General features: G+C 42.4%; 2 protein-coding genes across 4 annotated transcripts in view; one reads left to right on the top strand and one right to left on the bottom strand.

The window, feature by feature from the left end:
• Positions 1–1,020, top strand: part of zswim7 (zinc finger, SWIM-type containing 7) — a 16,668-nt gene extending 15,648 nt beyond the window's left edge. For both annotated transcript variants that reach the window (XM_088012267.1, XM_014989693.2), the window contains exon 5: positions 623–1,020. In XM_088012267.1, the coding sequence (XP_087868393.1) occupies positions 623–690 (68 nt within the window). In that variant the 3' untranslated portion in view covers positions 691–1,020. The remainder of the gene's footprint in view (positions 1–622) is intronic.
• adora2b (adenosine A2b receptor) lies at positions 1,008–23,268 on the bottom strand. Of its 2 annotated transcripts, none has more exons than XM_014989689.2 (3): positions 21,380–23,268; positions 20,805–21,266; positions 1,008–4,583 (listed from the first exon to the last, which is right to left on the bottom strand). In XM_014989689.2, the coding sequence occupies exons 2-3, from the start codon at positions 21,122–21,124 to the stop codon at positions 3,908–3,910; spliced, it is 996 nt and encodes a 331-aa protein (XP_014845175.1). In that variant the 5' UTR covers positions 21,125–21,266; positions 21,380–23,268; the 3' UTR covers positions 1,008–3,907. The 2 variants fall into 2 exon arrangements, with proteins under 2 accessions (XP_014845175.1, XP_014845178.1); XM_014989692.2 differs by having other exon boundaries at positions 20,805–21,263.

The raw sequence follows: 23,268 nt of genomic DNA, 5'->3' as shown, positions 1-23,268 counted from the left end.
TGCTTTCTCTCGCTCTCATGCAGCTTAAAATATCACATCTTTTAAACAGATTCCTATCTGTATGCGCTTCATTTTAAAAGAAAAAAAAAAGTACTAATGCTGAAAATAGCTATGTTTTTCACTCTTTAACAACTTAAACACCAGAGTGTCGTTTCCACAACCTGCTAACTCTCTGGCTTAAAACACCCAGTGACTGGAAAAGATACATTTTTGAGTTTCCAAGTAGCTGGTTTTTGGTCAGAGCCTTTTCCAGTCATCAGCTGATTTTTCCACACCTCTGTATCCATAAAGATATTTTAATACAAAGCTGCAAAATTGCTCATGATCCAGTAATCAAGCTACTGATATTACACGCTTCCAAGACTTAATAAAGTCTAATAACCCATGTCATCATTTACTCTGTAGATCTTGGTGCAGAACTTGATTAATATCTGAAATTAGCTGAGACTGGAGGATTCTCACAGGAATATTAGCAACAGGTTCCTCAGATGAGATCTTCTTGTTGGAATTACCGCCGACTGTCATTGCAGCTTCATATCCGTGACATTAATCATTTTTGCTTCCACCGTCTGTGGAATGAATTTGTCTTTTTGTTTTTTCTTTCTCTCTTCTTTCCTCCCAGTGCAAACACATCCTGGCCGTCTACCTGTGTCAGGCTATGGCTGTGACCCAACAGGAGAGCGTCTCTGATCAGCAGATGTCCGCGGTGCTGAGCGGGACCGGGGGCCCGTAGCTGCCCCACATGGCCGCCTCTCTGGCCTGCTGTATTTATCTGAGAGAGAACAGATTCTACTCTGTTTTCTTTTAGAAATGTAAGATCTCAAGTACTTATAGCTTTATTTTTAGTTGCTTTTTATCTACAGCTCCATCAGTTATGGAGTGAGAGAACATCTGGACACCGAGGTCACTTCCAAACCATCTCACTGGACAGTTGTGATTTTTTTCTCATGCGCTGCTACTAAATATAAAATTTTCGCTGCTTTAAAATGTGGGAATAAAATCCGACCTTACCAATATAAACATTGCCTTTATTAACAAAATAATTCACCATACATACAGTTTGCATCATGTTAAACAGTTGTGGTTTTGTGTTGAACGAATGAACTTTCGCCTCTGGAAAAAGTTGGACATCAGCTTGACCACAGTGGAGGCATTTTTCCTGATTAGTAGCAACAGGATGGCACACAGACAAATGGGTACTTGGGAATGAAAGGCAGGAATGTTGAACTTGCCATTGTTCGCATTACCTTTTAAAATAAAAAAATCAAGGCAACAGTTTGACATCAAGCAGAAAGCCAGACAGCTACAGTACTTATTGTCACACATCAGTCAACAAAGACGATAAGATAACGTTACAGTGCAGTTACAGTATAGATGTCTCCTTTGGAATGTCCCCAAACGTTGCGACACTCCTGTGTTTTAGCCCTTGAAATCAGACGGAGGTGGAAATCAAGAAACGCAGAAAGACAGAGCAGCAGCATAGACCGAGGGCTCCACATCAGAGCACTTATTTTACACCAGTGAAGCACACCAAATCAGGAAATTAAAATGTCAGTGCAACGTTCATTTGAATAGTGATGAGTGTCAGGTGACCTTAACGCCCTCTGGTAGTTCATACATGGCGTGACTTTGCAGAAAGACCTTCTTATGCAGCTTAAAAGCTTTTCTTTGAATTATAATAATGCCTCTATGTCTAAAAATATTTACTTTTCACAATCTCCCTCACTGGAATCTGGATTTACTAACCTGTTTTTGTTGGCACACATAACATTACTCGGCTGAGTTAAAGTTTGTCTTACAGATTCAAATCTTTTGTTTTCTGAAACCAAATGGCTTGTGTCTGTTCCATCTGTGGTTTTTAAGACCGACTGTGGGCGAAGGTTTGAACTCTTATACCCAAAGCAATGACGACAGCTATGAAGTCTTATGCAAGCCACTAAAGAGACGTGTGACCAGAACCCGGTCAACGTGGAGTTACATAAAGGACTCTGATTTGAGGTGTCATCTTGCATGATGTCATGGTGAAGCAGCCAAAAAGGCTTGATGCCGACGCAAAGTTAGTTTAAAGGGTACGATCCGTTCTCCACTTCCTGAGCTTACGCCTGAAGAAATGCACATCACTGTAGGTGAGTTTTGCAGCTAAGCCAACTTCAACCCACTTAGCCATTTCCTGTGGAACACATACAAAGGTGACAGTTTGGTTTTTAGTGGTTACAGTAAGATGCATGGCGAAGAAAAGTGATTTGTTTCTTATTCATCCTATAATTAAAAAAATATATTTTGTATTTTGAAAGTGAGATTCTGTTGTGGTTATAAGCAACATTTGCATTCCCTTAATTTAGTATAAATCCAGATTAGTTTGCCCCACAGGCTAAAGCTAGCAGCTAGTCCGTTGGAGACTTTAATCATTTAAAAACAACTCTAGCATAAAATAATTTCAGTTTTCTTCAAATACTATTTAGGAACAGTTACTCTGCAATTAAGGTTTCTGCTTTGAGGACTAAGGCCTCCATACCTGCGTTGTGCTTTATCTGTTCACCACCGCAGCAACCAACTGGTTGCTTTTCACCGTTTTTTGTCTTCGTCTATGCCAGGTTAGCCGTTAGCTTAATTGTCCAGGAAGAACTCTAAATCTGTCTAAAAATTGTGGATACTAAGTTATTTACTGCAGGTAAGTTACTAACTTTGAACCAAGGTTTTTATAGTCTTAAACTGATGAAAATAGTTAATAATCCCCAATTTTAGACCTTAAAACATCTTTAAAATGCCCAGTTACCAGAATTAAGTCATTAATTGAGGGGTTTCCTAACCTGTTACATTTTCCCATTGCATTTAGATTGGTGTATATGTATATTTAGAAATACTTGGATATAAGACATCACAAAAACATCTTATTTTTTTTACATCTTAATCTTTCAGATCCTACTTATGGAGTTGACCCTCGACCTGCTTACGTTTTAGAATTATATTTATTTTAGTTTGCTATCTCGGTTAGGATAATAAAATCAAAACATTCATAATTGGGTTTTATATAAATGAATAGTAAGGCTTAGAAGATTTCAAGGGCAATTAAAGTAGATGGAAAATCAAATGATCATTCATGTATGTCTTGCTTTTAGATAAAACTTGTCTTGAAAATGTTTTGAATGCAATTTAATGAACTCCTGTTAAGCAGAACCTCACAATTAAAAAAAAACTATACTGTCCCTTTATTTGAATTTTTAGCACTCTACAAACTTGGTTCTTATTTAAGGACCCATGAGGTCAGCTTGTCTGAGAAAACTATTGTGTACTGATGAATGATACGCAGAAATTCACGCTTTCACCTCAACTGCTTCCTTCCGAATTAAATTCATAAATAAATCTAGGCTGAAGAAAATGTGTCCTCCTCTCAGCAGACAGATGAAGCAAAGATCTGTGAGCTGCAGAATACCCACAGGTAAGGAAAGCTACCTCTGTACCTTTCTTTAGCTCCACAAGTACAGATGTAGCCCACACACGCACACACTCGCGTTTGTTTGATCAATACATTCTGAAAGACAAGGTCTTGTAATAAATAAATTATTTTAACACTGGTACTGAATGTCGAGAGTATAAAAAAAAACAGCAGGGCACAAAAAGAGGAGTGTTTGTAGTTGGGACAGGGTGAATTCAGAACAATAAATAGCATCTTGAGTTTGGATCCTCAGTCCTACAAATCCAGTTAGCTTCAACTATTTCAACAAAAATCCTTCAACAACAAAAAAGTTAAGACTTGTAGTTGAAAACTTCACAGACCCCCATCCCAACCCAATACAATTCATAAATAAAAGTCTACATTCAAGGTGGGATTGACATCGGTTCATCTTCACATTGTTCTGTAAACATTAGAAACCTCACGCCTTGACGTTGATGGAGTCCTCCGCCTCTACAGCAGAGGGTCGATGGTCACCGTGACCTCATCTCTGTTGCGTCTGCTGCCATTGGAGCTGAGGTAAAGCTCCTCCTTGTGGCACAGGAAGTGCCGCACCAGGATTTTGCGGAAAGTGTTCCGGAAGTCCTGAATGCGGTAAGCGTAGATGATTGGGTTGATCGCGGAGTTGGCGTGAGACAGAATGATGGCCACGTACATGACAACCGGAGGCTTGTCCAGAGCGCCGTAAAACAGCGTGAGGCAGTTGAGGATGTGGACGGGCAGCCAGCAGACGGTGAAGAGTCCCACGATGATGGAGAGGGATTTAGCGGCCCGGATCTCCTTCTGCAGCAGGCTCTTGTTCTGGTTGTCGCCGTTGCCCACACACTTGAGCTCAATCTGCCTCAGCTGCTTCCTGGCCACGGTGAAGATCTTCACATAGATGCCCAGCATTATGAGCAGCGGCACCAGCACGCACACAAAGAAGTTAAAGTACACCATGTACTGCATGTCCACCACGCTCTCAAAGAAACACCCTTTGCAGTCCGAGTTGTTGACCGAGCTGGAGTTCTCCCAACTCGAGTCCTTCATGTTCCACCCAAAGAAGGGAATGAGGCCGATGACAAAGGAGAGGATCCATAAAATGGCTATTATCTTCCTGGCGGTCTTTCCCGTCATCAACTCCTTGTACCTGGAGAAAACAGGGCACAGGTTAATATTATTCACAAAGGTTACAGTGATCTCACAAAACACATTTTTATCCATAACTCACAATATCTTCAAAGGTCAAAGTCACGATGAGATCATACAATCCCTGATCAATATTCAGCTTCGTGTTCGGGGGCAGAAGCAGAGACGGTCACCGTCGCTTTCTGTTTTTCTGAGAATCAGTGGAAAAAACCGAGCTGAAGGTGCAAATCTGCGCCAACAGCTTGAAGACGTGTCTGAACATGTGTGATGGTTTCGAATCTCGAGAAGGCTTTATGGAAAAATGCAAACTTCGTTTTGTGGAACACATTTTGCAAGGAAAACAATAGTCCAGGAGAATTGTTAATTGATGTTTTGTATGCAAAATCCTGCAAAAGTATTTTGCTCCTGGCTTCATTTTCTGTTGCTTATGCAGAGACAAAAGCCAGCTCTGGCTTTATCAAACCAGGAAAGCACAGATAGAGATCTGCTGCAACAACATGAACCCAAACAGTCTTGTCTTTGTCATAGTCTACCAATCTGATCTTAACAAACACTATAGGGAGAAGTGAGGACAGCACCCCCAACATGCTGCAGCAGTCTGAAAAACAGGGTTTAGTCTGCAGGTGCTGCTTATCAAACAACATGGTTATCTAATCATGAACAAATATGAGCTTCACCATAAATACAACTTTATATCTGATCTGTCTGAAAAACGTCATAGAGCACTTTCTAAGGAATCGGAGGTCTACAATTCCACAGCTTGTTGGAAGGGAAGTGAGGACTGCTGTCACTCTTCCAGGAAGTTCCTCCTGAGGTCAGACTGTGAAAACTTCCGTTAGCATGTTAGATTTTACAAAAACACCAGACAGGTGCGGCCTAGTTTGAAGGGTTCTTCAAAAAAAAAAAAAAAAATCAACGTGGCGGCACAATTGAGGTTTATAGATTAGCTGTTAACAGATTCAGACACCGCGTTTGGTACGATGGTAGTAAGGTGATGCTTTGGACTCGTTTTGAATGCAGTGTTGCATTTACCGCCGATGTTGGACTTGGTTCGGACTCAAGATAGCAGAGTTCCAGTTGTCGTAGTCGGACAGGCCAGTGTTTCAAAATGGTGACACCCAAGAAGACATTGTTCGTAGTACCTCTTACTAACATCGTTTTCTTGAGCAAACACCAATTTTAATTCGTTCACAGTTGCTGAACGAAACATTGATTTTAGATGCACTCTTACATGTGTATCTTGTAAAATAAATACGTTTCCAACACAGCTTGCCACTGTTACTGCCATAAAGACATGAAAAGCTGGTCTTACCACTTTCTGACGGAAGTCTGACTTCGGTTAACGTTCCAGTTGATTTCTCCGACTGGGAATTCAGAATTTCTGAGTTCTGACTACAAATGGCACACCAGGAGCTACAGAACCGGGACGCTACAGTCATTTAATCAACCATGAACTACACACCAAAGACTTTCTACAATCAAAACTGAACAAACTGGACAAAGTTCTAGAGCTCAGCAGCAAATCTACAACAGACTGAAAGTGCTCCAGAAAACCAAAGTGTAGATCACTAACAGATTAAAATGTTTGGTTGCATTATCAGAGGGCTGAGCAAAACAGTTGGCTACAGCTGAAATGCAATTCCTAGTGACACTGCACAACAAGGAAAAGGAGGATATGTGATAAACAGCTGTAAGGAAAATCTATAAATAGCTTAATGGAATCAAAGAACATACTGTATTTTTCCATAAAGTATTTATTCTCCACAGACAGAATCTACACGCAGCCATGCTCCATGTGCCTCTGTAGGGTTAAAATGAAAGTAACAAGTCTCCTGCTTGTTTTATTCGTATATCAATGTATGCAGGTCTTGGTCTGTGAAGAGGAAGCAGATGTATAACATCTTCTTTTCTTTCAAATCTTAAGACGTGCTAAAATGCTCCGCGGCGTTTCAAAGTGATAACACGCATCAAAACACGAGCAAGAACTTGCAGCCGGTTTCTCATAAAAACGCTCCCTGGCTGAAACATGAAGCCAAGAGCAGCAGCTGTACATCAGGGCCGCTTGTAGGGAAGCTGGGTGAATCATTTTGGGTTCTGTCTTGACCGTCCCGATCACGTGAACCACGCTGGGAGCCCAACATGCCTTTTCCTCAAAGTGATTCAAAGGCACAGCCGCACGCTAATGACTCACAAGGACGCTGACAGGGACACGTTTCCAAACACAGGGGTCAGTCTGAGCTGGAGGTGTCACATGTAGTATGTCTGGGCGTGAGAGCTGCACACTGAATAGGGAAGAACACGGCTCTTTTCTTGGCTAACACTGAGGAGAGCTCTGAAAGGATCAGGCATTATGACCGCTGTGTGTCTGCAGACGACAGAAGAGGCCCATTTCATTAATGTGGCACACTGAAAAAACACAACTTTCGTTGTTGTCTATTTTCTGTTGAAAATATCTTAGTACACTTGAAGTAAGAGAAAACAAACTGACAGGTAACCTTTCAGCAAGATATGACAGCTTGTTTTAGGCCAATAATTAATTAATATTGATGAAAAACTGATGACGTGCTATCGGAATCATGTCTCAGTATGAGTAGAGATGCTGATACGACTGGTCCGATTTTTACATCGGTCCTGACGTTGAAAAAAATTAATCAGGTATTGGTGACAATGTGTCCGATCCATAACAGCAGATCTAATCAGTCTAATTCTATGCTTTATGCTCTTTATCGTTCCTAATTGCACTTCCTGAACCATTTGAAAGTTTATTTTTATATTTTTGTCCAAAGTAGTCAATCTACTGCTTTTGTCAGTTTCTTTGTTATTTATCTTACATTGGCAGCTGTACTCCTAATTGCACTGACTGAACAAATTGGGGTTTTTTTCTTAGATGTTTGACCAAGCTTGTGAAGCTATTGTTGTATTTAGGTGTTCTGTATTGGTGCAGAGTTACCAAATGTATTTGTAATCCGGTGCATTTATGTCTGCGCTTAAAAAAAAGAAACGTTTTAAGTCAATACTACACAGTTTTTCTGTATCGGATCGTTATTGGCCGATACTAAACCTCAGATTTCTGTATCGTTATTGGAAATTTAAAAAAAGTGGATTGTGCATCTCTGGTATAACTGAAATTGTATCCCAGTGGATCTAGTACTTTTTTAGTCAGTATTAAGGAATTATTGACTTATAGCAAGTTCTTAAATCTTGCAAAAAAAGTGAGTTTAAGTTAGTTTTGTTTTATTTTGAGTGTACCAAGATATTTGCACTAGAAACTAGGAAATAAAAATAGATTTGGGTTTTTTGCATTTTCCTCCCACTTTATAATTAAATCTTACTTTGTGTTGGTCTGTCACATACAATCTCAATAAAATACACTGAGCTTTTCTGTGTATGACATGGAAAAGTTCAAGGCCTTTTACAAGGCTTTGTTTCATTACTCCTCAGGCAGCACTTCCTGGATTTGATCTCCGCATTAACTGGATGGAACAGTAGCATAATATGATGATAAATGAACAATCGTTTTATGCTGCGGTGATGGAAATGTGGCTTTAATCTGGGCTTCGTGACGGAAAATCACTGCTCCTGTTTTACAGGGAATTTGATTGTAAAACAAAAGTTAGGTTACCATAACAGCAGAAATTATTTTTAATCATTATCCCGTTCTGCCCCTGCCTTTTTATAATTCTGATCGCTACGAGTTTATGAGCCCTGGCTCTGTCCTGTGACCCCTGCTGGGGGCCCAGCGGGACGCCCCAGGGGGCATGAATAATAAAAACACGCTACCCAAAGCAGCCCAGCAGAGGAAACCAAGGAGCTCATCATGACCTGCGCTCTTCCTTCATTACCCACAACATCCTGCTGTTGGTCTCCGTCGCCCAGTCCGTCTTCCTTTTAATCACTGAGCACAACGGCGAGTGTGGGATCCGTTTCCCAGAGGGCCCATCTCCTGAACACCGCTCCCCACTCTCCGTGGAGACAGCGAGCAAACCAGCGGCTGAACGGATTAGTCCTGGCATGACGACAGCCCGCCGGCATCTATCTTTGTTCTGCTTTCTTCTCCAAACTCTGCTTCCTCAGCCCCCAGGGGCCACCGACCTCTGCCACGCCACACACAAACACGGCCTGAGCACTCCCAACATCCACTTTAAAGTCCAGCTGCGTCCACAGCAAAAGCCCCACAAACTGTCCAACATGTGACAGCAGAGTGTTTGTCACTGACCTGGACAACCCCTCAATCATATCAACTCCCTTCAGATTGTTTGTACAAACTGACTGGTGAGAAGAAAACTGGTGCAAAGTTCCTGCAGGAGACAAAGTCTCTGCTGTAAATCTGTCTGCACACCTTCACTGAGTCTTCTGATTAAATACTATAACCATGATCCGAGTAATAAACCAACCATGAGCTTCCCAACTCCCAGTGATGCTCTGTAAAGACTACAACAGCAATATACTACACCAATAATATAGCACAGTATATTACTAAACCTTAGTTTATCTGGTTTAAAGTCCTTTAATGAGATATCGAGAACCTGGAAGAGTCCAGAGATTTCTCCGGCTGTGTAGCGTAGCTGCTGCTGCATTAAAGAGGCCAGCTAACTAGCATCGATAAGCAAATAAGCTAATAAGCTAGCTTCTTTTGAAGTTAACCTTTTGCTAGCTTTCAAATTCGACAAATGACTAATTTCCAGACAGACAGCCATGCTGTGGAGAAAATATGTCACGCAATAAGCTTTTAAAAAGTGCTAAATTTACCAAGTGCTTTAAGTCTGTGTATAAAAATCAAAATAAGTAGCATAATATTAAGATGCCTACTATAATCAATATGTTCTGTTGTTTGCAGAGCAGAGGGAATAACCTCAATTTTCCATGTGTATAAGCAGTCTGTGTAACTAAAGGTATACTAACCTTTGAACAACAATTCAGAGGTTAATAAAGTAACATTTTTCATAAACAGCCATAAGATTTGCTTCTCTTAAAGGTGTTTTAAGACCGTAGTAGTGAACTCGGTTGGCCCGTCTTAGCTTTATTTTCTGGGATCAACTAATCTGGATTCAGTCTCCATGTGTAGTTATTTAAAGCAGGCAAGATAGTAACTGTTTATGATCTTTTCACATCATTCCCGATTGAGTCCCGACTGAAAACACATCCAATTTAAGAGAGTCACTCATTCGCTACCTGAGCAGAACTAAACAGACCACAAGGCAGACTTTAAGCAGACACGCCAGGCACAGCTTGAGATAAAATCCTCTCAGCAGCAGCTCGTCAATTGAAGGGAACAAAGCAGCGTTTAACAAACAGAGAGAAACAAATGGTTGATCATGTTTATCGCTGCTCAGAAACACAGATCAGTTACAGGAGGCAACGTAAAATAGATCTGCTCTGTTAAGTTTCTAAAGCAGCAGAGAAATGCAGTGATAAATGAAACTGATTGCATCACGCTCTCTCAAGAGTGAAACGGCTTTTAGGTTTTCTATGACTTTGACGGAGGATTAATTTCGAGGCTTCGCTGAAGCTGAAGGAATTTCCCCTTACTGGTGAAAATGTCATTGCTGATGGGGGTTGACCTCATCATGCCAGGCTCAAGTCACTTCCAGACTCCATTTCTCTGTTGCTTCTTTCACCACAGTGATTCAAATTTTTTGTTTTTACGTGAAATTGACCAAAGTTTAACATCTACGATAAGCTCAAACATCTACTTTAGATGCACCAATCTTAATCAAAGACATATTATCTAGTTAAAACAACAAAAGTCTCTAAATATTGACAGGTTAGCATATTTTCTTTTGTAGTTTAGTTGATGACAAAGAATCCTAAATGCATATTTTGTAGCTTAGACTAGTCTCTTAGTTTATTTAAAAGTTTATTACGTCACTAATAGTTTTTTTCCTTCTCAAAATTAATCCTAGTCAATATTTATCTACTTATTAAATAGACAAAATTTGAATATTTAATAGGATGTTGTGGAAATATTCATGCTCCATCTCAGGGTACGTTACAACCACAAACTTCCGTGTATCTTATTGCCTTTTTACATAATAAATTAACACAACGTAGAAAAAGATTGTGAAGCTGAAGCTCAATAATACTTGTCAAAATTTTGTCATTGGTTTCCTGACAGCCAGGATAAACTCCCTCCAGATGTCACCTGATGCGTAAACTGAGTCGACTTGTTTAACGTCTCGGTTTAAATCCAGATGTTTTCTGAACTGAACAAGCAGCTTCATTAAGACCAGAGCAGGCAGGTCAGGGTTAGGTCAGAGTACGATCTCACTGCGCATCGTCTATTCACCCGTATAAATAACGGAAAGTTTGGCTGGGGAGACAAAACCATCAAGGTAAGCAGAGGATAAATCAGAGGCTTTAAAGATCTGCAGAGGTCAGAATAAAGTGGATAAAGATCTGCAGGTGTTCCCTGAAGCAATTCGACCCAAGAAGGGTTAAATACAAATGTTTGCCACACTTTTCAGATTTATTGTGAAAACGATAGAAAACCATGTGCTATCCCAACCTTATGAGGAGAAAAAGACGTTACCAGTGCTTTTAGTGTCTAATTAAATTGAAAGTATTGCAGGAATAAAAGGAAAAGCTGTTTGTTATTGTGTCTAAATTTTTAAATATTAGCTGTTTCTTTTTAATCAATAGCCAAAGTTATGAAGATCCAAAAAGCCAGTTATGGCTCCAGAGCCGCAGGCTGTAGACTCCTCTACTATTCCTCCTTTCCGGCCTCCAGCACATAGAATCCACTCAATATAGGTTAAAGTTTACATTTATAAAACATCAAATCAATGCTGAGTTTCAGTTACAGCAGGGCTAAAACTCCCACAGGCTGTCGTCAAACTCGCTTCAGATGTGACAAGCGGGTGGATTCCCTTCCATCTGACTCAGATCGCCCCTTTTTTCACACAGTTTTCACTTTGTTGACAACACTAGCTGTCTCCTAAACGGAAATCTAGTTCAAAGCTGAAGTGAGAAGGCAAGCTTTCATCTAACGATAAGCAAAACTGACATTCATGTCATAACAAAATGGCTAATAATGTAAAAGACTACTGTTTTTTTTTTTTTGTGTGAAGCGCTTTAGGATCCTCTGAATCTCCCATGGCAACCACTCAATCATGAAACAGCGTCGCCTTTGAGATGCAGTTCCTCCTTTGAGCTGCCGTCCTCCCCCACTCAGCTCCTTCAGACTAGCCAGCATCAATTAGCAAACACTGGTGGAACTGCATCTGCTGAACTCACTACAGGAGTTACTAATCAGAGCAACACTGGTAAAAACGTTAAAGGGTTAACTGAGGAACGATGTTGTGATGACTTCCTGAAGGTGGAGTTTCAAAAAGAGGAGGACTTGCTTAACTCTTTCATGCATGAATTATGATCCTTTGTGTCAGGATTTATTTCCCTTTTTTTATTTTCTTAAGGCATAAAAAAAAATTTTAATTTAATTTTTTTCGTTTAGGTGATCAATTGTAATTTTCTCCAAATACAAAGTTGTTATTTGAAAAATCCATCAGTAGTGTTGTTCTTTAGGGGTTATCTAATGTCACAATATATTTTTTCACAATATATTTTTTTACCTTTTTGAGTGACCAAAATGCATGAAAGGGTTAAAGAGACAAAGGCCCAATTTCAAGATGCTAAATTACAGTCAAATTTCTTTCAAGTCATATTTAATATATAGAGAGCATTTTTAAAACAACCGGTGGCAACAGTCACTTGATTGTGTTACAAAATGGCACCAAGAGGCTGGGAAACACTAACAAAATTACAAAATCGCGGTGAGATGAACAGCAAAGATATGATCATCGTAACAAAACCAAGAAACCCACAATCAAACCCACTCCTCTGCACCAACACAGAGCCACACACACTGCAAGGCTTTGCATCTCACTGCAGCTCATTGCTTTGTGTTACAGCTGATCCTTAGAGGTGCAGCATTCATCGACTCACGGCTCATTCTGCATCCCGAAGCTGCACCTTTTCCCATCGTTGTCCGTGTCACGAATCCACAAATATGGATCGGCTGTTTTGAAGTCCAGCCACCAGCAGAGTTTCACCTCGTTCTTCAACTCCAAATCCGCTTCATCGCATTACGAAGCCGCGACGCAGACACCTCCATCTCCGCAAAGCACGACCCAGTGACACGATGTTTGTCTGAGTCAGACACCTGGGGCAGAGCGAGGTTTCATTTTCTCTGACTGGGGTCCGCATATGAGGGAACAGATAATTCTTAAGAGTTGTCTGGTGTGTCTGAGTTGATCTCAGAAAGCAGCCAGAGGGGCTGTTTTTGAGAAGTAAGAACAGCAGGGTTGGAGTCGGGGTGGGGGAAGCGCTGAGTGTGTGTTGTGGCTCGGTTATCTTGAAGCATCTGGCCTCTCTGCTCCATAAAAGCTTCTATCTGGGACAGAATCGTGGCGTTTCCAGGCCAGCAAACCTGCACACCAATGCCTCTGGATGTGTCATTTGAGCTCAACATAGGCACTGATCTTATTTTCTGCATGTAGAGTCTGCAGCTGTGTGTAACTACCGTGTCGTAAAAAAAAAAAGTGTTTCCTCCTTACAGATTTCTTTTGTTTCTATTTTTCTTGCCAGAGCTGTCAAGCGTTTGCAGCAGTTAACAATAAGTCTTTTCCGCCATGTTGGAGGTGTTTTGGCTCGCTGTTTTAATTCAGCCGCAATGGAGAATTTTGCTTAAAGCTGCGGTATGTAACATTAATAACATGTTAACAGATAATCTGCGGGGGCGAGGGGGGATCGAGCTCCTCTAACCCTCTCGCTGTGTGGTCCTTTCTGCAGAAATCTGCAGAAATACCCAGCTTGGTCAAGAACAACCAATCAGAGGGGCGCTGTGGTGGCACAGGGCTGAAGCACAGCCCACATATGGAGGCGTTATTCCTCGAAGAGGATGACACTGGTTCGATTCCCAGCATGGTGACCTTTGCCCCCTCTCTCATTACCTATTTTCCTGTCTGGCCACTCTCAAATAAAGGCCACTAGAGCCAATAAAACCATAAAAAAACAAAACAAAACAAAACAAAAACCAATCAGACCCAGCCAGCAGCGCGTACACACGTGTGACTGACAGCGCTGAAACTCTCCTCCTGGCTCTGGTTGGTTGTTTTTGTTTGGGAGCAGAGCATTTCTGCAGATGGCGATAATAGCTCTGGGAGGAAGTTGATTTTTTTCACAGATCATCTGTCTCATACTGTCGGGACGTAGTGAGAGTTTTAACAAATATGCAAAAAAAAAAAAAAAAGACATATTCTTGTAAAAGCTGCATACTGCAGCTGTCAGGTCACTCCACAACATTTTCAGGTCAGACTGTTTGTAAGAACATTTTACCCCATCAGCTTATGTCACTTTGACTCTTAACACCTTAGAAACCTTAGAGTTCAGAGTCAAAGAAAGCAGGAAAAGTTACGTTCACATCACGGTATCTGTAACAAAAGTTCCAGATTGTTGTGTGATCTGTAAGTGCTTTTATGTTTTGACAGAGATAGCTGCGGCGGAGACAGACGCATGGAACAGTATTACCATGAACAAGCATGAACAAGTTCAGAATGTGCAAAAGTCTCCAGGTTTTTTCCTTCGTGTTGCTCTGCTAAACCGGAGAGATCTCTACGTGGCATTGCTGTTTCATCTGTCTTTGGTTTATTATTTTTTATATAACAGGCAGTGATGTGTTGGTAGTTTTTATTTTAGCTCTTTCAGTCACGTTGTCAGAAAAGCTCGACTTCTTTGGCATCAAAACCAAAACAAAAAGGTTGATCGTGATTGAACAGGTGGGTCGGTATATTTCCAATAAGTTGCTTTGGATATATTTTCCCCAAACAAATGAAATCATAATTTTAAAACAAGTTTTTGTTCATTTTTGATATAAAAATTTGAAGTGTTGAAACGACTAATCAGATCAATCACGATTAACCTATTATTGAAACAATCGTCAACTTTAAAATTCGATTAATTGTTAACTGGGATATACAGAAAAAAAAGCCATTTGGTGAAAAAAAAACATATTGAGAGCAAATAGTTTAGCCAAAACTGTACAGAAATATTTTACATTTAATATAAAAACACCTTTGACTGTAAATATGTTTTAGCCACAACTCCTCAAGAAAAATGGCTTTAGCTTCACCCAGTTCAGGAATGCGACGTTATTGCACTTTAGGCAATAAAAAGTTCATCTCCTTATTTAAAAATTTATTTTTAATATTGTATAAAAATACTTAAGTGGTTTAATTGTCAGAATAGTCGACAGATTAATCGATTACTAAAATAACCATTAGAAAAATAGTTTGATTAGAAACACAGCAAACTCGTAGGGACTCCTCAGTGCCCACAAGGCAAAACTTTTCAGAATGAGAATTTTTCTGCAGGATTCTTTGAGTGTTTTTATGCTCTCAGAGTCACAACAGTCACTTCCCCCCCACACTTACTTCTGCGTGGGGGGGAAGTGACAAGCTCCAGGTTTGGCTCTGTGGGTCAAAAATAGACGTACAAACGGGGGACTTTACAAGCCGCTCGCTTGTAAAGTCGGGATGAAAGGCAACTTTCATCGCGAGTTTGTGTCAGACTGTCCTCTCTTGCCGGGGTTTCTGAGCGTAATGGAAATGACAGCGGATCCGACGCGGCACGAACGGCCCGACAGCTCGCTGACACGGCCCAAAAACAACACCACCTGCAGACAGACGCTTCCCATCTGATCACAAAGCTGCTGCTCCTCAATTCATGGAAATACCAAGCAGCACCACGCTGTCCCTGCTGGCAGCTCGATCTGTCTGTTTCTGTTTTCATGAGGACACACACACACACACACACACACACTCAGAGTACAGCTTGCTGGCCTCTGCCATCAGCTCTGACACTCAGTGGCAAGTATCGATCCAGAGGCTTCGCCTTTTGTCTCTAATCACTCAACCCTGCTTTATTTTTTTTTTTTTTACAAGTTAGATAAGTGCAAACAATACATGTCAGTAAATTCAGCCTTTTTTAAATAAATAAATTGGACACTTATTAGTTTTAAATATTGCTAAATATTGTTCTTCTATTGTTATTCTATTAGAATAAAACATATTTACTGCTAACATTGTTGGAACATTTGTCAAAGCAGATTTAATTTATGAATCAAAAGCATTAAGATGAATTCACATCTAAATTACTGCTTGGGCGGGAAACTCTTGTTTGCGATCATTTTCTAAGAGTCTGTGTTTTTATTGTGCTTTCTTTGTGTCCATCAGCAGAACACAAAGAAAAAGCAGCCGGGAGTCGGTGTGGAGCAGAGAAGCATGGAAATCAGCAGTGAATGGTTTTGGTCTCTGAGCCCTCGGGCGGGGCAGCGTTGGAAACAGATTAGCGGAAAACACAGGATGAGCTCAGGAACCGTGCTAAGCAGCGCGCTGAGTGAATTCACTGCTGTGTCCTAAAGTTAAATCTCCACTCAAGAGCTCCTTTATGCTGCAACGTTTACAGAAAATCACACGAGTGTAGGATAAAGTTAAACCAACGTGGTTTTATCACACCTTTACAGTAATCAGTGACTAAAAGCTAAAAAAAAAAAAAGAATTAAAAAAAAAAATACCACCTGCTGAAATCCAAGGACGTTTATTTCATGTTTATTTCATAAGTGTGAAATTTAAAAGAAGCATTTATGTTTGACCAACGTTTAGCTGTACTGGTGTAATGCTGCACTAATACTGATTTTCTTTTCTCATTTCAGTTTGACTGACAAACACATTCAGCTGAACCTGGGTTTTAATTTAGCAATCAATGGAGTTGCTAGATGACCCCCATTTATGCATAAAAGTGGGTTTCCTGTGCACTTGATCTGGATTTTCTCAACTAGACCTAAAAATATGCTGGTTTCAATGCATTAAACTTAATCTGTCAATGCTGGTCAAGGCGAAAATGGGCAAATCTTGATTACCGTCAACTACAATAATTGATGCTCCCCTGTACATTTGGCATTTAATTCACTCACAGAATATGTATTAAGTTGCTGAGTTCAAATGCTAAATGTTTCCGTGTCAAACTTTTTTCGACCAACCATCGCAACACGTGATGTAAAATAAGTTAGCGAAATTTTAAAAATCGATGATTATTACTCAGATGCCAACCTGTCGGATTTCTGTTGCTTTACCATCAAACGTAAAACAAATATGTAAGCAAGTAAGATGACTTTATGCATCCTGGCACCTGATGAATTTCAAAGGACTGGCTGGATAAACCCAGAGTGTAATAATAAGCTTCACGGGTCCCTGATCTGATTCTGATCCGTGCGTCTTTCTGAAGACAAAAAAACAGCATTCATCTCATGTGAAGATGGTGTGAGTGGAGGTCTGCATGCTTCTGCTTCTCCTGCATTATTAGCATATATGATTAAACAGCCGAGTGGCTCTCAGCTGAACCTGCAGCGCTGCAGATAAATGACCATCATGACGTGATTAATTAGAGCACCGCTTGATGGGTTTCAGGCTGCATCTCATTTCACTCCTTAACCCTCAACCTTAAAGGAGAAATGGGAGTTTGGTTTGTTTCTGAGGAGTAAATAAAGATTTACAGGGAATGGCTGCCTTCCAGGCGCAAACTTGGAAATGAAGGAGCAGAAGATTTAACGTCGGTAAGTGAAATCGACTCCAGCAATGTCTACTTTGAAATGTCCCAGCATGTCAGCTCTAATCATTGCCAATTATTGGCGATCAGATTAAATATCAATTTTGAAAAAAAGTAATATGATGTAACTTTCATTTCTTCTCAACGAGTAGCAAGAACAAAATCATTTTAAAAAAGGACTAAAGTTTTTAAAGTTTTATCGATACAGACCCAACGATCAGGCTTCTGATCCGGATGATTCATGTCGTTTGTTTTTTTTTAATGACGTCTGACATGGAGTCTGTCTTTGACCAATCCCATTTCTGTTTTTTTTTTTTATCATTCTTAAGACTAAAATAGAAATGAAATATGCTGCTCACTCTTTGCCAGCAGCATTACAAGTTATTACTGTTAGGTTCCGTGTTTCTGTGTGTTTATTTTTGAGTTTTTCTGTGTTCAGCCCTGTTTCCTGTGAGTCTCTGTCCTGTCCTCCCCGCTGATTGCTCCCCAGGTGTGTCTCATTTCCCGATTACCCCGTGTGTATTTTACCCAGCTGTTGTCTGTGTTCCTCGTCGGGTCCTTGTCTAGTCAACTTGTCGTTGTCTATGTCTAACGTAGTCGGACATTCCAGTAGAACTGCGAAGTCCTGGTTTGTGCCAGCTTCTCTTTAGACCGTATGTACTTTCCAGTAGAACTGTCAAGTCCTGGTTTGTGCTAGCTCCCGTGAGTCCCATATGTCAGTTGCTACCGGTATTAGCTGTGTGCTTGTTTGCCGTGCTGCCTGTCCTGGACTGAGAGCGTATTATTATTATTAAATTAATCTTATTCATCAACACAACCTGGGTCTCAGCGTCTCTCCTCACCGCAACCACACCACCTCACGACAGAAGGACCCGACCAAGACTGGTGAGGAACGCCAACATGGACCCAGCAACCACCGCCACAGCTCCACCCGTTTACCCCTTCCTTAAATCAAAGGACATCTATAACATCCAGTTCGAGGAGGACTTCAGTTACCTGTCTAGCATGTTTCACGCTGATCCGTTCATGCTGGATTTAATTCAAGAAATGCATGAAGAATTCCTCATCAAGAAAATATTCACCTCACCTGTCAGAGCTCCGCCACCTCAACCAGTTCCTGCCTCCTCTCCAGCCGCCGCCATCAGCCCGTCTCCTGTCGCCACAGTTCCCCTGGCAGTGGGGTTCCAAGCAGCCAGGCTGGCGCCCGGGCGGCAGGCGGCACGATTAGTGGCGTGGGCCGCTCCAAAGTCCCCCGAGTCTGCTGCCGGAGCGCAGCCGCCCGAGCTCCCCGAGTCTGCTGCCGGAGCGCAGCCGCCCGAGCTCCCCGAGTCTGCTGCCGGAGCGCAGCCGCCCGAGCTCCCCGAGTCTGCTGCCGGAGCGCAGCCGCCCGAGCTCCCCGAGTCTGCTGCCGGAGCGCAGCCGCCCGAGCTCCCCGAGTCTGCTCCGCCCGAGTTTCCAGAGTCTGCTCCCCCCGAGTTTCCAGAGTCTGCTCCCCCCGAGTTTCCAGAGTCTGCTCCCCCCGAGTTTCCAGAGTCTGCTCCCCCCGAGTTTCCAGAGTCTGCTCCCCCCGAGTTTCCAGAGTCTGCTCCCCCCGAGTTTCCAGAGTCTGCTCCCCCCGAGTTTCCAGAGTCTGCTCCCCCCGAGTTTCCAGAGTCTGCTCCCCCCGAGTTTCCAGAGTCTGCATGTGCGCAGCCCGCTGCCGGTGCGCAGCACCCCGAGCTTCCCGAGCTCCTCGAGCCAGCTCCGTCCGAGCCTCCTGCCGGCTGGCCCCTCTGCCGGCCTTCTAGGGCCTCCAGCCGGCCCCACGGGCCCGAGGGCCTCCTGCTGCGGTGGCGGGAACGACCGCCGGACCCGGCTCCACGTCTCTGCTTCCTGCGCCGGCAGAAGAGACCGCCGGACCCGGCTCCACGTCTCTGCTTCCTGCGCCGGCAACGCCCGCCGGACCCGCCTCCGGGACTCCGCTTCCTGCGCCGGCGACGCCCGCCGGATCCGCCCCTCCGCCCACCTGTTGGGTCGTTTTTCTTTGTTGTTTTCTGGACACTTGCCCTCCGGCCATCGCCCCTCCGCCCACCCAGTTGGGTTGTTTTTCTTTGTTGTTTTCTGGACACTTGCCCTCCGGCCATCGCCCCTCCGCCCACCCAGTTGGGTTGTTTTTTGTTGAATGTTTTTGTGGGCGTCTGGTATCCGCCCTTGAGGGGGGGGGGGGTACTGTTAGGTTCCGTGTTTCTGTGTGTTTATTTTTGAGTTTTTCTGTGTTCAGCCCTGTTTCCTGTGAGTCTCTGTCCTGTCCTCCCCGCTGATTGCTCCCCAGGTGTGTCTCATTTCCCGATTACCCCGTGTGTATTTTACCCAGCTGTTGTCTGTGTTCCTCGTCGGGTCCTTGTCTAACGTCAACTTGTCGTTGTCTATGTCTAACGTAGTCGGACATTCCAGTAGAACTGCGAAGTCCTGGTTTGTGCCAGCTTCTCTTTAGACCGTATGTACTTTCCAGTAGAACTGTCAAGTCCTGGTTTGTGCTAGCTCCCGTGAGTCCCATATGTCAGTTGCTACCGGTATTAGCTGTGTGCTTGTTTGCCGTGCTGCCTGTCCTGGACTGAGAGCGTATTATTATTATTAAATTAATCTTATTCATCAACACAACCTGGGTCTCAGCGTCTCTCCTCACCGCAACCACACCACCTCACGACAATTACAAGATCGCTCATATTTATACACAAAACACTCATCTGATCATTAAACTCAATACGCTGGGCGAAAATCCTTTTACAAACACACCAGATCTTTGTGTTTGTAAAATATTAGACTCCAGTTATGGATCAAAGTTAAAAATGATCAGGCTGATTGATTGATTGGTGCATCTCTAATTATGCAATATTACATATCTTATCATACTCTATTACATGTTATTACTATACATTAAACCTGTCATTTTATAAACCATGTAAAAACTCTTTAAATACTTTAAAGTAAATCACATTTGTTCGCAATTGTTCTACATTAAAAAGCATAAAAAATACCATCCGCCTCTGTAACAGTTTACAGGATATTATTCGTCACCTTATCATATCAGTAGTGCCCCGGTCTGACACATATTTTAACCACTATTGGTAATCAGCGGCAAAAGATAATGGAGGGGAAGTAGGTTGTGGCAAAAGAGAGGGGGGGGGGAAAGACTTACGTTTTTTTGCTCATAAACACAAATCAAACCCTTCCTGACAAAAATAAAGCAACTGTTTTATAAAACTGGAATACTTTTAAGAATCTCTGCTTGGTGTAAAGTAAAATCATTTTTAGAACCTCAGAGTTTGAAGTAAAGAGATGACATAATCTATTCAAAGCAATCCTTAAATTAAGCAAACAACATCTGCTTCATCAACTAGCTTCACTGTTACGCCATGTTTTATTAAAATACTAGATATCATAAAGAAATGAAGAGAAAACTAGCTCCGGCTCAAAGCGCAGATCATTTTTATTCTGAGCTGTTATGTTGTCCCCCTCATACGATGACCCCCAGGGCAGAGAGCCATAATACCACATCTGGGAGTTCGGGAATTCAGTACAAGTTAGAAGCTTTCCCTCTTTATGAATAAAAAACCCCGTCAGTGACAAAGCGCGGACTCACCTCAGTGGGATCTTCACCGCCAGATATCTGTCAATCGCGATGGCCAGCAGGCTGAAGATGGAGCTCTGAGTGAGTACCAAGACGAAGCAGGCGAGGAAGAGGCAGCCGTAAAAGTTCAGGCACAAGCCGACGCTGATGATTATGGCGAAGGGGATGGCGAGGCAGCCGACCAGGATGTCAGCCACAGCCAGAGACACCAGAAAGTAGTAGGTGGCGTTCTTCAGCGTGCTGTTGATCGCCACAGCCCAGCACACCAGCACGTTGCCGCATATGGAGAGGACAGCGATCACTGCTTCGATCGCGATGTACGGAGCATTCATCTCAGCAGAGTGCGTCCTGAAATCTGCAGGTGGGTTACATCAGTGACGGTCATCCGCGACGCCTCTAGTCCCAGAGAAGCCAGCAAGTCTGTGTGCTGTAATCCAGGAATACTCCACAAGTGGCTGCAGGAGGTGCCATCTGCTGCGAAGCGAGGAGGGCACTTTTAGACCAGATGGTTTGTGCAAACTTGTCAAAAAAAAAAAAAAAAAAACTTCAACATCCGTCTGTTTCATCTGGTTATCTGTGTGACTTACCTTAACGAGCTCACGCATCGCTTCTGGGTGTCCTCACACATGCAGAGGAGCGGAGGAGCGTCCGAGCGGCATCTGTACGTCCGTGGTGTTGGTAACAGTGTGTCACACAACTTCCCTCAGACAGCGGTTTTCATGCAGAGGAGGAAACGCGAGAGGGCGAGGAGGGAGAGGGGGGTCACTTTCACACAGGAGCCACGCCCCGACACACACGCAGCTAAAAAGTACTTAAAAAATAAAAAAATAAGAGGCGAAATCCCACCAGAGCGCCGGTGCCACGCTGTGCGTAACTACGAGTCGGTTAAAGTAACATTCGGTTTCCACGTGGATTCCCCCGACACGTGATCGCTGATCTGTGCGCGCGCGTGAGAACACCTACGCGACCTGAAGTCAACACCGCTGGCTGCCATCAAGCCAGAGGAGTTCAACTCCAAACTAATGGGTAGCACTTTGTTTGGAGGGACTGACGGGAGCATGGAGGAGTCTTTATGAATGTTTATGCCACGAAGTCTCGTTCCGTAAATAATGACACTTTAATGGACTTCTAATGCAAGTTTGCATTAAAAGTCATGTTTTCATTTTTTTTTAAATGTCTTTCTTAAACGTTTTATGCCTTTTTAATTTTTTTTTTTTTTTACTTTTTTAGGTGTTTTTTTTATATCTGTGGTACAAAAATGTCTTTTGCATTCCTTGTTCATGTGTGTGACTTTATACTTATGTCATGTTCAAAATAAATAAAATTATTTACTGAACAACATTTATGCCCTCATGACAGGTGTTGCGTCAGCCTTATTCACACCCTTTCAAATAAAGTGTTACCAGTGTTTGCTTCCTCCAGAAATGAGCTGCACTGTTTATTTTCCACTTGCATGTAAGCAATGCAAAAAAAAATATTTGTATGATGGCTTCCAAACATATTCATGCTCCTCTATCTTTCAGATTTTAATGTTATTTGACAGACAAAATGAAGCATTTGTGAAGCGTGAAGTAAATAAATGCTTTTGAAACTTTTACATACAAACTCTTAAAAGTGTGGTGTGAACATGAATTTGACTCTTTCGAATGTCACCCAGTTAGTCAAGGGACTCCGTCCATTTGTAGCTCAGTCTAAATATAAATCCAGCTGTGGAGGCCTCAGAGGTTTGTTAGAAAACATTAGTAAATAAACGGCATCACAAAGACCAAAGAACACCGGAGACGAGCCAGGGAGAAAGTTGTGGAGTTACTGATTTATGAGGAATCTGTAACAAACCCCACTCCATCTTCAGGAAGCCATCACAACATTGCCTCTCTATTAACCCTTCAACGATCCTTTTATCAACTTTGCACCAAGTAGCTCGTATAACAAGCTAGAGGTGCAGTTCCACCAACTGTTTGCTAATTGCTGCTGGCTAGTCTGAAGGAGCTGATTGGGAGGATCTCTCCACGAGGTGGAAACTGGGAACCTTTGAAACTGCAGCTCTGTTGAGGAGCTGGGCCTCGAAGGCGGAGCTAGGTCCAGCCAGGCGTTTTACACAGCTGAATGGTTGCCACGGGAGACTAAAGGACTTCTCAAACATACATGGAGGAATAAAGAAAACACTCCAGGTGTGTTTCTGATTTGATGGAATTTGATTTTATACAACAAAAGGAGGAAATACTTTTAATTTAGTTTTTTTTTTCATGCTGTTGGATGTCTGAGGAAGTAAAAGTCGGAAACGTATCCATTAAAAACTTGAGTCACGTTTTCCGGTACATTTTTTTTTACATGCATGAACCTGCAGCCACAGAAATGTGTTACAGTAACAACAGTAGGTGTACTGTAAAAAAGCTGGCAGCTCTCCTGAGTGTTCCCACTGACTGCAATGTTTTTCCAGTCCTGGCACTGGACTTCAATGGGCGCAGTGGGAAAG

The sequence above is a fragment of the Poecilia mexicana genome, unplaced genomic scaffold (assembly GCF_051168715.1).
Source record: "Poecilia mexicana isolate PSO_F unplaced genomic scaffold, ASM5116871v1 scaffold_14, whole genome shotgun sequence".
NCBI classification, from domain to species: Eukaryota; Metazoa; Chordata; class Actinopteri; order Cyprinodontiformes; family Poeciliidae; genus Poecilia; species Poecilia mexicana.
Note: the sequence above shows the minus strand (reverse complement) of the source record. Positions and strands in the feature narration are given on the sequence as shown.

Coding starts and splice junctions, on each gene's coding strand:
- adora2b (XM_014989689.2), bottom strand. CDS start 21,124: ATGAATGCTCCGTACATCGCGATCGAAGCAGTGATCGCTGTCCTCTCC. Junction 4,584..20,804: donor GCGGTGAAGATCCCACTGAG/GTGAGTCCGCGC, acceptor TGTTTTCTCCAG/GTACAAGGAGTTGATGACGG.